This window comes from Centroberyx affinis, unplaced genomic scaffold, assembly GCF_046629955.1.
Source record: "Centroberyx affinis isolate AG114_WGS23_722 - 3 ecotype Tasmania unplaced genomic scaffold, CSIRO-AGI_Caff_v1 ptg001456l_1, whole genome shotgun sequence".
Lineage (NCBI taxonomy): Eukaryota > Metazoa > Chordata > Actinopteri > Beryciformes > Berycidae > Centroberyx > Centroberyx affinis.
The window spans coordinates 137,449-150,932 of NW_027279929.1; the positions used below are offsets into that span (position 1 = coordinate 137,449).

The 13,484-nt window shown below is 40.5% G+C and overlaps 1 protein-coding gene across 1 annotated transcript; it reads right to left on the reverse strand.

The window, feature by feature from the left end:
* Window positions 1–4,337: 4,337 nt before the first annotated feature.
* LOC139650193 (calcium-activated potassium channel subunit beta-2-like) lies at window positions 4,338–7,499 on the reverse strand. The gene is made up of 4 exons (XM_071526774.1): window positions 7,388–7,499; window positions 6,205–6,375; window positions 4,941–5,136; window positions 4,338–4,622 (listed from the first exon to the last, which is right to left on the reverse strand). Exons 1-4 carry the CDS (start codon window positions 7,435–7,437, stop codon window positions 4,338–4,340), a joined length of 702 nt encoding a protein of 233 aa, XP_071382875.1. The 5' UTR covers window positions 7,438–7,499.
* Window positions 7,500–13,484: the final 5,985 nt, after the last annotated feature.

Here is a 13,484-nt window from a genome sequence, read left to right on the forward strand (position 1 = left end):
AATAAAAAAACTCAGGGAGGAGAGAGAAGCTTTATACTGCAGTGAGGATGCACAGTTTGCCCACACTATGTGAGGTATCTGAGGCAAAGTTTGCCATTGACAAGCTCCTGTTTGAGATGGAGCAGGAACTGTTTTGAAGAGTTGGAGTTGTTTCTCAAAAGGTCATATACAAATATATAGCCTGCCTCTGCTTTTCAAAAATGAAATTACACATATGTTACTATCTTGATCATTTTGCTTACCTGGATAGGGACGCATTAGATGGGTGTGCAGTGGGAATACTGCTTCTCCAAGGAACACATGCGATATGGGAATGCTCGTTCCTGGCAGGTCTTGTGGTGGAGGCAAATCGAGTTGACCTTGCAACAACCTCTGGCCAAATGCACTCTCCTGGAACACCCCCCCATCACTCTGTCTTCCATATGCTCCGATGTCAATGTGTAGTTGGCATCACATGTAGCCACGAGGACCACTGAATGCGTGCCCTTGTAGTTGAAATAATCGCTCCCAGCGGATGGCGGTGCTTTTATCACAACATGTTTGCCATCTACAGATCCAACACAGTTTGGATAATTCCAAATCCTCCAAAACTCCCTTGAAATCTCCTCCCATCCAAACGTGAAGGAACAGCAACAAAGTCTTGTTTCAAGGCCATCCAGATCCCCTTGCATATTTCACTCAAAATAAGCGACACTGTTGTTGTACCCAGTCTGTAACTGGCCGCTACACTCTTCTGTGATGACCCAGATGCCAGGATCCATAGAGCTACAGCCAAAATCTGTAACACTCCAACAGGGTTAATGTGGGTGTTTTGGTGGTGAATGTAGGGTGTGATCCGACGTAGGTCATCAAAATGATATCTTGACATCCGAAAATACTGCAAGTGCTGTCCCTCATCCATCTCTTTAGGAGGTATTCCCCTTGTACCTCCCTAGTCCGGTTTATTGGGCGCACAGACCACAATCTTTTTCTCCTTTGTCTCCTCCACAGTAAAATTTAATTTAAAATTTCCTCTTCCTCTGACAAATCAAACCTATCATTGTATCCAGCAGCCATCTTTCATAAACACCAGCCGGAAGCCCGAAAAACTGCCCCATATACTCTGGGCAGGAAACAGCGGACTCAGACCTGCCAACCCTAAAGGATTTTTAGTAAAGGATTTTTTTTGAGTAGCACACTGTGTGCACACATGGCGCACAAGTTTTTAAAAAAAAAAAAATTTCCAGCATTTTCATGTGCATGTTGCACATTAAAAAAAGTACACAACACATACAGTACATTTGGGATAAACTGCCCATTTATCAAAACTTTTTTTTTTAACACCCAGGTTCCATTTTCCCCTGCTGGCTGGCCTGGTATGTAGCTGATTTTGCTTTTTTAAGCAAGGCATCACTGTATATGTCTGTGTGACACACACTGTCTTTGGCAGCCATCATGGCCTTTCTGGTCACAAGAGCACTAAGCATATCAGTGCTGAGGCTGGCACGATACTGAGTTTTGTTTTTAGGCAGCTCTACTGTGTCAAGTAAGGTTTGAATACAAGGCTCTTCCTTCTGAAGGCACTGGTTTGCAGTTTCAAACAGGGGAATTGTCCGTTTGAGAAAGAAAGCATACACCTTGGAGTGAGGATCACTTAAGAACTTGTACACCTTCTGTGGCTTTGTCATCTCTTTTTTGTTTTAGTCTTCCCTCTCCTTTTTCTTTGCCTTGTCTTTTTTCTTACCCACGTTTGTTGAAAGAGGAAAGCATTCAGGTCAAACCTTTTGGGTGAGAGGATGAGGGCCTGCTTTCATCTGCTGACTTGGGCTGTGTTATGGGATTGGAGGTTGGGGGCTTAGAAACAAAGCTGGAGGATAACTTCTTCAACTGCTGTTCAACAGTGGGGCCAGTAGAGGGCTTGGCCTTCAAGCAGGGGCCAGTAGAGAGCTTGGCCTTCAGAGAGGGGGCAGTACCAGGCTTCAGAGAGGGGGCAGTAGCGGGTTTGGGCTTCAGAGAGGGGGCAGTAGCGGGCAAAACGCATGGTATGGAAGTGAAAAAGGACGAAGACACGGCCATTTGTCCTGGTAACTTGCCAGGAATTTGTGAGGCACACAAACTCTCTTCTTCTTGGCAGGTGTGGTGGTCGCTTCCCTGTCTGTCTCGGAGTCCGACATAATCGGCTCACTTGACTACAGTAGACTGCAATAATAAATAGCATTGCTGCATGTTAGTTTAAATTAAGGATCTCGCTAACCTATCATTCCCACACTCCAAACAAACCACAATGCAATTACTGTTAGCTGCAACACACAGGCACGAGTTGCAGAGTTTGGTTCATTTAAAAAATCAACTTGCCTCAGTCTAGACTGTATCTGCTGACATTTGCTTTCTAGCTAGTTTGTAGGCTATTCATATAATTATATCGATCAAATAGAAATTGTAAACTTGTAGTTAACACTTCGCTAGCATTATGGCTCTATAACAATTACATGGGCAAATAACGGTTAGCTTGAAGGCTGGCCCATCTGGCAGTTCATGGATAGGATAGCTAGTCCACTAGCAATCTCAATTGTCTTACTGTCTTATGTTTTGTTTCACAGTCACATGTTAATGTAGTAATGAATTCAACATGTCCTCCATTTACCTTTTTACGTTGGCAAAGGCTATATCACTATGACAGAGTAGGAGGGAGAGGAACGGACTGCGAAGGTGAGAAGACCATAGGAGAAGACTAGAAGAGACCCGAACAGCAATTAAAAAAACAACAAAATGCATAATTTCTAAATGTGCAGGGTACATGTCCCGTCCCCCCCTTATTTTGCACCAGTGGTGTTCATGTTTTTTCTTAGTCAGTACACGTTACAGGCAAACTAAAACTCACCAAAACAGTCTCTTAGTTGAAGTCCTCACAGATCACCCATTCGATGGTGATGACATGGAAGAGTTAATGTTAATTGGCTTTTTTCAAGTGTTTCCTTTTGGCTAAATTCGTCTTCTTTTTCTCTGCTTTACTCCTCGCTAGCTTCGTTCTGAGCTTCGTGCTGTTTCCAGGAACGTAAGGAGGGGGGATCTTGAAGGGATAGTCTTAAAAGGAAAGTCGAGTCCCTCAATGAATTTGTATAGGCACAATTTAATCATCATTTATCGTTAGATCATTAGATTAGACCTTTTCTTTTAAATGACTTGAACGAATTAACAACTTATGAGAACTTATTTATGTATTTATATCTATGAACATATTTATTTATGGATGTATTTTAATGTGGGTTACACTAGGGTTCCTACTAGTACGAAAAAAAAGAATTTGGCATCAAGATTTCCAGTCATGGAAAACACATGGAAAATGAGAACATGAATAAAATATGCAGTCCTGAAAAATCATAGGGTAACAGGCCCTTCTCTTGAAAGTCTACAGAAATAGGAAATTAGAAGTTATTAAAAAAACTATTGAGTGTTACTGTGTGCATCTCAGTATCTTTTAGGCTATCACATCACAATACCTTTGTTTTTCTATAAAATTATGCCCTGCATGCAAATCACAGTTATGAGAGACTTCTGAGATTGATAATTTCCTAAGGAGAATGGGAACCCTCTTTGATTCCTAGAAGCCCAACCTCACATAATCTTCACATACAGTTCACAGTGTTGCTAGACTTTGTCAGGGCATCAAACAAAGCTAAAGCCTAAAGCAATGGCTGTTAGACTTTCTCAGCCTGGGACCCAAATAGTAAATAAAGTCTCTCAACCTGAGACCCAGGTTTGTTACAGCATACCAGCACTCATTACATTCAGACCCATCAGAATCAGGCCCACAACCCATTTTGGGTCCCAACCCAGAGTTAAAGAATTGCTGTCAGCTACAGAAAGCCTTCCTGTTTCAGAGTAGGAAACTCACAACAGGTACATCATGACACATTTGTACAAAAGCCTGGAAAATTTAACCAATCACAGAATGGCCAACTCCATTATGGAAATTATAAATACATAGTTACCACAGATTTCTTTATTGTTGCAACAGTTTTTGCTATTATTGCTGTTCTTACCAACCACCAGGAGGCTTCACTGGTGTCAGTCTGCAGACCATCAACATATCGGTTTCCAGCCCTGTGTCTCGAATTGTCTTTTTAGAGATGATGTTCCACTACAAACATTTAGACTTCTCTTTCTAGTTGCTACATTGACATTGCTTTTAGATTGTCATTCAGACACGGCTTTGAGTCCCAGCGCTCCAGCTGTGGTACAGGATGGACCACATCTCAGCTTCCCATCCTCTTTCAATCTGCTGCAAAAATGCAAGAAAGATGTCCTCTTGTCCTTATAATGACATCTTCCCTTCAGCCTTACGACCTACTAAACCCTCACCTCTTGATGCGGCTTAGCTTCTCACACATGATTGACAGGTACTGGGTCAGCTTCACCAAGGCAATGATGATGGTTCCTCCAATCAAGCTGCAGGTTGGCCAGAACAGGGAGTGGAAGACGGCGACCCGGCCGTAGATCTGGGTCAAGATGGCGCTGTCCACTCGGTCCGTTGGATCCACGAAACATGGAACTGTGTGCTGAGACCTGAGACGCTCAGAAATGTTCTGAACCATAGCATGAGTTGCTGCATAGTCCTTGCGGCACTTTGGGATGTAGAAGCACTGAGGGAAAGGATAATAAGAGAGACAGACATGTATTGTAGAGAGCAAAACTGTGGGCAACACCTCCCATAACGGATACTTAATTACACTTTAAAATACCTTGAAAGGACCATGCAAATCAGTTCTTCAGTTGGGCGTAAGGTAGGAAGTCTTCCATATAAAAGTACGACTCAAGTAAAATATTTCAGTTTCGGTTCAACTGATATGGGTTTTTGAAAGCCAGTACCAATATACCTGTATTGCACCTGCCAATATAAAACACGCAAACACTTTTTGACGACTGCCAATATAATCTATGGGTCCACTGCGGTTCTGTACCTCAGGGTTGCTATCCTGCGTTTCCTCATTGTGCGACAGCCGAACCACCTTGCCTGAGGAGTTGAGGCTGACAAAGACCTGTAGACAGGGGTAACGGGACCTCTTCCAGCACTCAGCTCCGCAGCTGTACGAACAGTTTACATTCCACACAATTGTGGAGTTCAGGACTGTGCAGCTAGACTCCTCTGTCCACACACTAGACACAAAGAGAAAGATTATTTCCACTGCATGGCTGTGACCATAATGGGCATATAGAGCGTTTCTGCTTTAGTGGAGAAAGATGAGAGAGAGAGAGAGAGAGAGAGAGAGAGAGAGAGAGAGAGAGAGAGAGAGAATGCAACAAATGTCCTAGGTCGGAGTTGAATGCAGTTGCATGGTATGCACCTTAGCCAAATGAGCCACCAGGGTGCCCCATTGCATTATGTTTTGTTCATTCTGATAGAGTACAACAGAAGCAAACCATAGCAGACCCAGTGCAGGTATGGCTCTGAACTTGTGCAATGGAAAAATTCTCATAGTGGAGTCAGAGGATAGAGAGAAAGATTTTATGGACAGGTAGTGTTAAAGAGGAATGTCATGCAATTTTTCAGTTGATTTGGCACAGTTATTCAATTCAAGATCCATGCTCTCAATACAGTATATAGCCACTCAAACTCGAGTATATACTGTATTGAGAGCATATAGTTATAAAACAACATTAAAAAGAAAACTCTACATAAGTTTCAAATATCAATTTACCATGTCACATTCACATGGCATGTGATCAATCATAGCGATTGTCATATTGATGTCAACAGGGTCAGTAAGGAACACAGGACGGGAAATACTATTTTTTCATTCAGCAATTAGCACTTCATTGGGTATAAAAGGAATCACCTGAAGTAACATAGTTATGAAAAATTAGGAGCAAGATGGATGTGTTTTCAGAGCATGAACCTGTAATATATGCTATTCCTGTGGTCTGGCAAACATGATCAGTTCTTTCCAAAAGTCAGAAAACAAACAAAACTAAGACTTCACAAAGCTGCTATGTGTAGCATTTGTAACCATCAATACATCATATCACAGTAATTGTGATACCTACCTCCTACAAGGCTACCAATTATTGGCATGCCTCTTTCTGTAATGAGCCAACTGCAACTAAGTTAGCTAACTGGCCGACTGCAGTTCACCTTCAAATCAGATCAAGACATATTAGGTTTCTAACACCACACATTCACTTACTATACTACTGTTGCTGTAAAAGTTAACACAAAGTCATTACCTGTCGGAGTAGGAGCGCAGAATGGTGATTCCCAGGACAAAGTACATCATGACGGAGAACAGCACCATGCTGAGGCCCAGCAGTATGGCTCTGTCCTCTCCTGCCCTCAGAGCCGTCACCGTCTTCCTCTTGTCCAGGACCTCATACTCACGAATCTTCTGGTAGATGGATCTGAGTATGACACATTAAAGATACACCTTGACATTCTCTTATTTTTCTTCTCCAGTGAACTTGCAATCATTTGGTTTCCAGGAAGACTAGCAGTGTTATCAATTGTGTTATCGACCATTAATTGGATAGCCTAAGGACAAATCTCTGAACTTTCTCCACAGTGTGACAAGCACCTAGTGAAGCAAAAATGACATCTCTTTTAATAAAGAAATTATAAAGATATGATGCTAAACCACAGAAACAAACAGTCTTGCAGCAAATATGCATTCACATATACTGCTCAGGTTGTACACACAATCACACAAATTAATGCAAACACACTGGCAGGCACTCACACACGCGCATATACATACATACATATCATGAATTATATGTGGAAATAGTCATTTGGATAGTGTGTGCTTGTGGTTATATGTCATTTGGCCAGATCAAAAAGCAATATTCTAATCAATATGTGATCAATGCATGAGATTATGTCCCTGCTCTCTTTAGGGGATCAATATTTTTCTGGTTACCCTTTGCCATTTTTTAACCAAGCTAGTGGAACACACACTTTAAGGCAACATGACCCGGTAGTTGCAGCAGTTACTCATAAACACCCATATGTCATGGTTTAAATAGGCCTTTGATCAACTTACAATAACTTACTGACACTGTTTGTACTCTGTTCCACTTGAAATCTTTTTCCACTCGTCCTTTTTAAATAGAGCGCCACATTGTATTTATGGACAAATGCACAGAATGTATGTGGTTCTAAAATCTAAGACTGAGTGAGATTTTTGGCTTGTGCTTTAATCTAGGTTTTTGTTATTGTGCTGTTAACTGCTAACAGCCAGTGCTAACAGCTGATCATTGTCTTTTATAATGGAAACATAAAGTTTTGGGGTAAAGCATCCAAGGCACATCAAGATCACTTTACAGAGGTCAGTTTTCTATTTTAAAAATGAATTTTGGCCTCATGACCATTAGGGTTTATAAAGTCAGCAGTATATAGCGAGACATTATTCATTACCTCCGGTCACCTCCTCCCTGTGATCCCTTACTTCCTGCCCATAGGAACATCCTCTCTGAGGATTGTTCGAATCGTAGTCCACTGTTTCTGCCAGATGGGCTGAAGCTGGGCTGCTGCAACCACCTGCCAAAGATATAGAGACTGTTATTCATGAATCCCAACAGAGTCGCTCCAGGATCTGTTTTCTGATGTCCTGACAGTTCAGGAGAAATTGGCCAGTAATACACCATATCGTTCAGATTTGTGTAAAAGCTCCAACATTGGTATCCATGCACTGTTTGATGCTCTAAGCATATTCAGAATTGGAACCCTGCCACTAAATGGGTTTTCCTCCATATCTGCTGAACTGACCATGATAGGATTGAAAAACTATTTCTACACCTATGTTTTGATGGCCAAGGAATACAACAGCACAATTGTCATAGATAATAAAATGGCAATGTTGTTGGTTCTATTAAATTGCAATTTCAGTGTCTTTATTTACACAATATAATTTAATATGTTGATCTGAACAGTTTTTGATTTCCTTGTTGTTCTGCAATGTTGCATGTCAACCCCTCCTCTGATCTTTACAACTACATTCCCATTTTTCCAATGTCCAATGTTTAAAAAATAAGTTTCAAATCAAGTTGATGGAAGAAAGAAAATAGTATGTTTACCAGTAACTGTAAAGAGGTGAAAAAAAATGGGAGGCAGGACTTTGACAAAGCAGATTCTGCCAATATATAAAAAAACAAGTCTCTCCCTTTTTTTCCCGCCTATTTACAATTATTGGTAAACATACTATTTTCTCCTATCCATTGGCATAAGTTTCCTCTGACTGATTTTCGCTGTTACACTTGTTCAAAATAAAAGGTTTAATAAACATAAAGAAAGCGATTCAATTAACCACAATTCAGCAACATGACATTTTTTTAATATATATTGTCAGAATCTGCTTTGTTCGCGTTTATGTACTAGAAGTGTGATTTTCAGACCTGTTTTGCCATAGAAAGACAGTGAATGGAGAGAGAAAAATAACAATTCTCAAATATTTCCTTCCTATACTATATTATTATATTTTTATATTTGGAGTGCCTGGAGTGTCCTTTTGTTTGTAACACAATTCTCCACTTGCCTCTCACAAAGCCCTGGAGCAACAGATAACAGAGAATCGGTTCAGGTCAGCATCACTTAAGGGGGAACCATAGGCAGCCACCATTAACATTGATAATTTGTGGTAAAATTAGCAAGCACACTGTAAATTACATTGGTTTTACTGTTACTGTACACACTTGTTAATGCATCACAGAGCTAAAGATAGGGAGCATTATCACGGGTTGGTATTTACAAAGTCATTAAAATTTATTAACACTGACACTGGTTCTTCAAGTTGCATTAGCACATCCTTGCTTTAACTTTGAGCAATGGTGTTAACACATCATAGAGTTTAAGACAGTGACATGGGGGGGACGTCCCGGCGGTTCAGTGGTCTAAAGCGCGTCCCATCTAAATGCTACATCCTGGGTTCGAAACTGGCCTGGGCCCCTTGTCGCATGTCATCTCCCAATCTTTCCTGTCTATTTCCACTTTGACTTTGCAAATAAAGGCGAAAATGCCATACAATAAATAAATAATAACAATAAAACACAAAAGTGACATGAAGGAATGATCATCTAAGCTCTATGTTACCTAAAAAAATATGTAAAGTATCTAAAAGTAAGCTTTTCTGCCATTTCATGCCAACGCCTCGCTGACAAATGTGAATGGTAGACTTGAGATGTAATCATTTCATGATTTCTCTATTCTCATTTTAAAATCTTAGTCTTCCACCATGGCAAACAGTGGAAGGATCGCTGCATTCATTCAAGTTCTGTGAGCTATTAATGTAGTACTGCGTGGCTAACAACACAAGGTGAGTGGAAAGAGCATAGTTGCTACAGCTGTGGTTACTATGCATGTATGGGAATATTTTATTCCCTACACCTGACTACAAGTACTTGGTGATGTCAGAAACCAGGAAGTCAGGGAACATGGGATCCATCCCCAGTCCCATCCCTAGTATTTACAGGCTGAAAGCTGAGGTGAACGGTATTTTCTAGTAGTATTTACCATGTGAAAGCAACACCTTTACCTGGTATTAAAATGCATCTCCAGTGTACACGTTGAAATCCAATTTCTCTGATTTCACAGATTGCCATGCACGTTATTTCCTCTCATAATTTTTATGTCCTTTTTAAATTGACATTAAACACTTTGTCTCTCTTGTTCCCCACCATCCTGACAGTTTTTCCCACGGCGCAGCCAAGGGCATCATAAGGCAAATTCTGGTCAGGCAGTCAATCAGTCAGTCAGGTAACGCTTATTGAGATGGCCTCTAGAGGGCGTCTTTGGCTAAAAGATGGCCTCTCACCTATGGGCTAAATGCCACATTCAGTCCCATACTGATAATGCCATATTGGATCTCACATAGAGCCACCCTTCATTTTACAGACATCCACATCTTCTGCTGTCCTGCAAACCTTAGCGGTAGGTCACGTCATTACCTGTGGTATGTAACCTTGGTGGAATAGGTAATTTAACAGATAAACGTGGAATAGGTCATTTAACCGATAAACGTGGAATAGGTCATTTAACCGATAACGTGTTGCGCAACATCCACTCATCTTGTCTATTGTTTTAATGACAGAAATGAACAGTGCTGTTGTCCTCTGTGGATGTCATTATAAAACATTTCACACAAGATTAGCTGTGTAATTATCTGTTCAAATTTGAGCAGTGAGGAGGATCACACTGTGCTAATGAGCATAACAAAATTAATGGGACTCCATGGGCTCTGATGCCATGTTGCTAACTGCAACCTCCTCAGATAGGCAAAACCTGAACTCCCAATCCACAATAATGACAATATTATTATTATTTATTTGTATAGCAGTTTATTTGTAAACAACAGTTTCCAAATAAAAGCAAACATCGTAATCATAAAGTAAATTAAAATATGTAAAACAAGGCACCACAACCTAAAAAAAAAAAAGGATAGGTTAAAAGGTGACAGTGGTCCTTATAGGCTAAGCTCCTCAGGCAGGTCGATCCAAAAACCTGAACACTTTGACATATACATGGGAAATATAATTTGTCAGATTATAAACTCTTTAGGAATTAATATGTATTGAATTAAAATTTATATATGGCCTGTTTTTTGCTCAATAGGTAGAGCTGGAACTTTGCTCTAATACTACTAGAGGCACGCACAAACCACATAGAGGCCACTCTTCACCTGTGATTATGGGTGCTATGACGATACCAGCACCTGCCACAAGTGTCTTAATTTACTGTTATACACATAATCAGAAGATGCACTGCGGGGTGTTATTGCAATATTAACATATAGGAATATATTGGACACTGGAAGAGGTACAAGTCAATGGTCACAGTCCATCCTACAAATGACCCAAGTAAGCAAATACCTAACCTAAATTATCTTTAAAATGCTAAATTATATACTTATTTTCTCATTATTTTTCCTATCTCCCAGTCTGAGATATCAGAAAAACAAATTTCTCTTGTACTTATGCCAATTTCACATATCATAAGAAGAAGCAAAAAAAATGGGATGATGTCTTGTTGCCACAACTTGGAAGCGTTTACGTGTTTAACTCCAATATCCAAAATAATTTTGATTTATGAATTTAAAATCAACCATAATAGAACTGCAACAGACATCACTCACTCTTCATAAGTAGAGTTGATTGTATTACTGTGAATATAACTGATAATTTTGATATTGGACTGCCGACATTCGTGGATTTGCTGCCCTGTTTGCTGTGTTGACACCCTTCAAATATTCATGAGGACATGCTGGAGATATTGGAGCCTGCAAAAAACCAATCCCACATGTTCTACTTGTAATCTCGTAATCTCTAAATTGAAGAAGAGGATGACATATCGTTACTACAATTTTAAACTGAATTTAAAATCTAACATAAACAATGTGCAACTGATACTGCCTACTAATACAATCCTAGTGTGATTATAATTGATAATGTCGATTTTTATTATCTTGGTCTGCCGACATCGGTGTTTAGGCTTTACTTTAGCCTACCTTTTTTCTTCCAAATCACACTGTCTTATGCAGTTGATGGTTTCAAGAGATTTCACTTGTCACAATAATGTGACAAATTTCAAGACTTTACACAATTCTTTCGTAAAAGTGCATCTTCCAAAGGCGGGCTTCACAATGCAACTGGACGCAACACAACCTGACTTCTTTTGTTGCTACAGTTATCATTATCAGTGGTTATTATCTTTTAATGGGAGTGTTTTTAAGCTCTATTACTCTGATTACATATTTCATTATAGACACATTGTGGTCTACTGAGGCGGTTCAGACTTTGAGCAGTCCCATGAGATGCACCTACAGTATACTCACTCCTGTTCAGTGGCCACAGATATATAGTCAATAGCTTTGCATTGAGTCATGACATGAAATTAGTCTCTTATACTTTTGGCTCATATATAGTGAAACACAATGAAATAACTGTCAGCTTTGATTATTGGTCTTAAGTAGCTTCCATGCTAAAATCATGTTACAGGATTTAAATCCAGTCAGCTTGCAGGACTGGTTAGTTTTAAAGACTGATATTGGTAAGACTAGTTTATGATACTATGCACTTTATAAATGGTACAGACTGCAAAACACTTTGAAATAATTTATTGTCCTCCACAATGATTTTAAAGCAATGACATCTCACATTTTCTATGATGTTTGCAATTGCTTTTGATGACTGCCCTGTATGTTGCTGAGTCTGACTGCTGTAATTGTATGTATATCAAGTCTCTCTTGAAAAAAATCTCTTTATCTCAATGAGAATACCTGATTAAAGCTGCAATAAACAATTTTTTGACAAGTACAGGGCGACAGAAACCGCAACACATTTGTAAATAACACACAGCAAGGCCACTGCGCTACGGAGGCTTACGAAGGACAAATGGAAGGATAAATACAAATAGCTAAGCATCGTAGACCACCACACAGAGTTTGATGATGACACTGTCCACTGTGCTGATAGATACATCACCCTCCTTGCCAGCTTCGATTTCTGTTTTTGGTTGAAAACCTTCCACGCCATCTTCTTGTACTCAGATGTTGTCTTTGGAATTCTCCAAAACAAAGGTTTCGATATCCAGTTCTGCCTGGCCAGAGTGGATGAGCTTCACAGCACAATTGAAAAGGAGAACGAGAAGTTCGACAGGGTCTACGAAGAAACCCAGGCTTTGGTTGGCCCTCCGCGCGGCCGTGGGGCTCAAGGAGACGTTTGCGTACGGTACAGGGAGCTCTACTGCAGCGTAATTGACAGCCTCCTAACCCAGACTGCCAACCACTTTAGTGACCACAAAAAGCTGGCGTTCCTGGCCCTTCTGGATCCACAACAGTGCGGGCATTACAGTGACCACTTTCCCAATGCTGCCTTTTCAAGTTTGATGGACAGGTATGGTGCATATTTCGACCAGCCCCAACTCTACACCGAGCTCTCCGTCATGTACGGAATGTCTGACTTTGCGGGTAAGAGCCCAGCCGACATTCATCAGTTTCTCCTCAAAAAAAGAACAGAAAGAAAGCATGGCACAAGTGTACACTCTCACATGCCTCATCCTGACAATCCCTGTGTCCACTGCCTCTGTGGAGAGGTCATTCTCTGCATTGAAGCGCATAAAAACCTACTCGAGGAACACGACTGGGCAGGGCCGCCCGTCAGACTTGGCCTTAATATTCGGCGAGAAGGAATTGCTGATGAAATTAAAAGCAAAGTATCAGTTGCATGACCCTGCCATCAACCACTTCATCCAAAAGGACAGGAGGATGGACTTAATGCTTAATGGACTTAATGCATCAAAGGGTAAGTTATTTAAACACTTATAGGCCGCCGTGCCAACTGATTTTATTCTGGCCGCCGCTGCCACTGTTTTGTGTATGTTAAGGTTTATTTGGGAAAACGGTCATTGTGCAGAATTACCAGTCAATCTGTAAATTTTGTAAAATTTACAGATTGACTGGTAATGGAGATTGACTGGTAATGGAGTGAGCAGCCGCAGTGACACATTGGGCCTCATGCAAGAA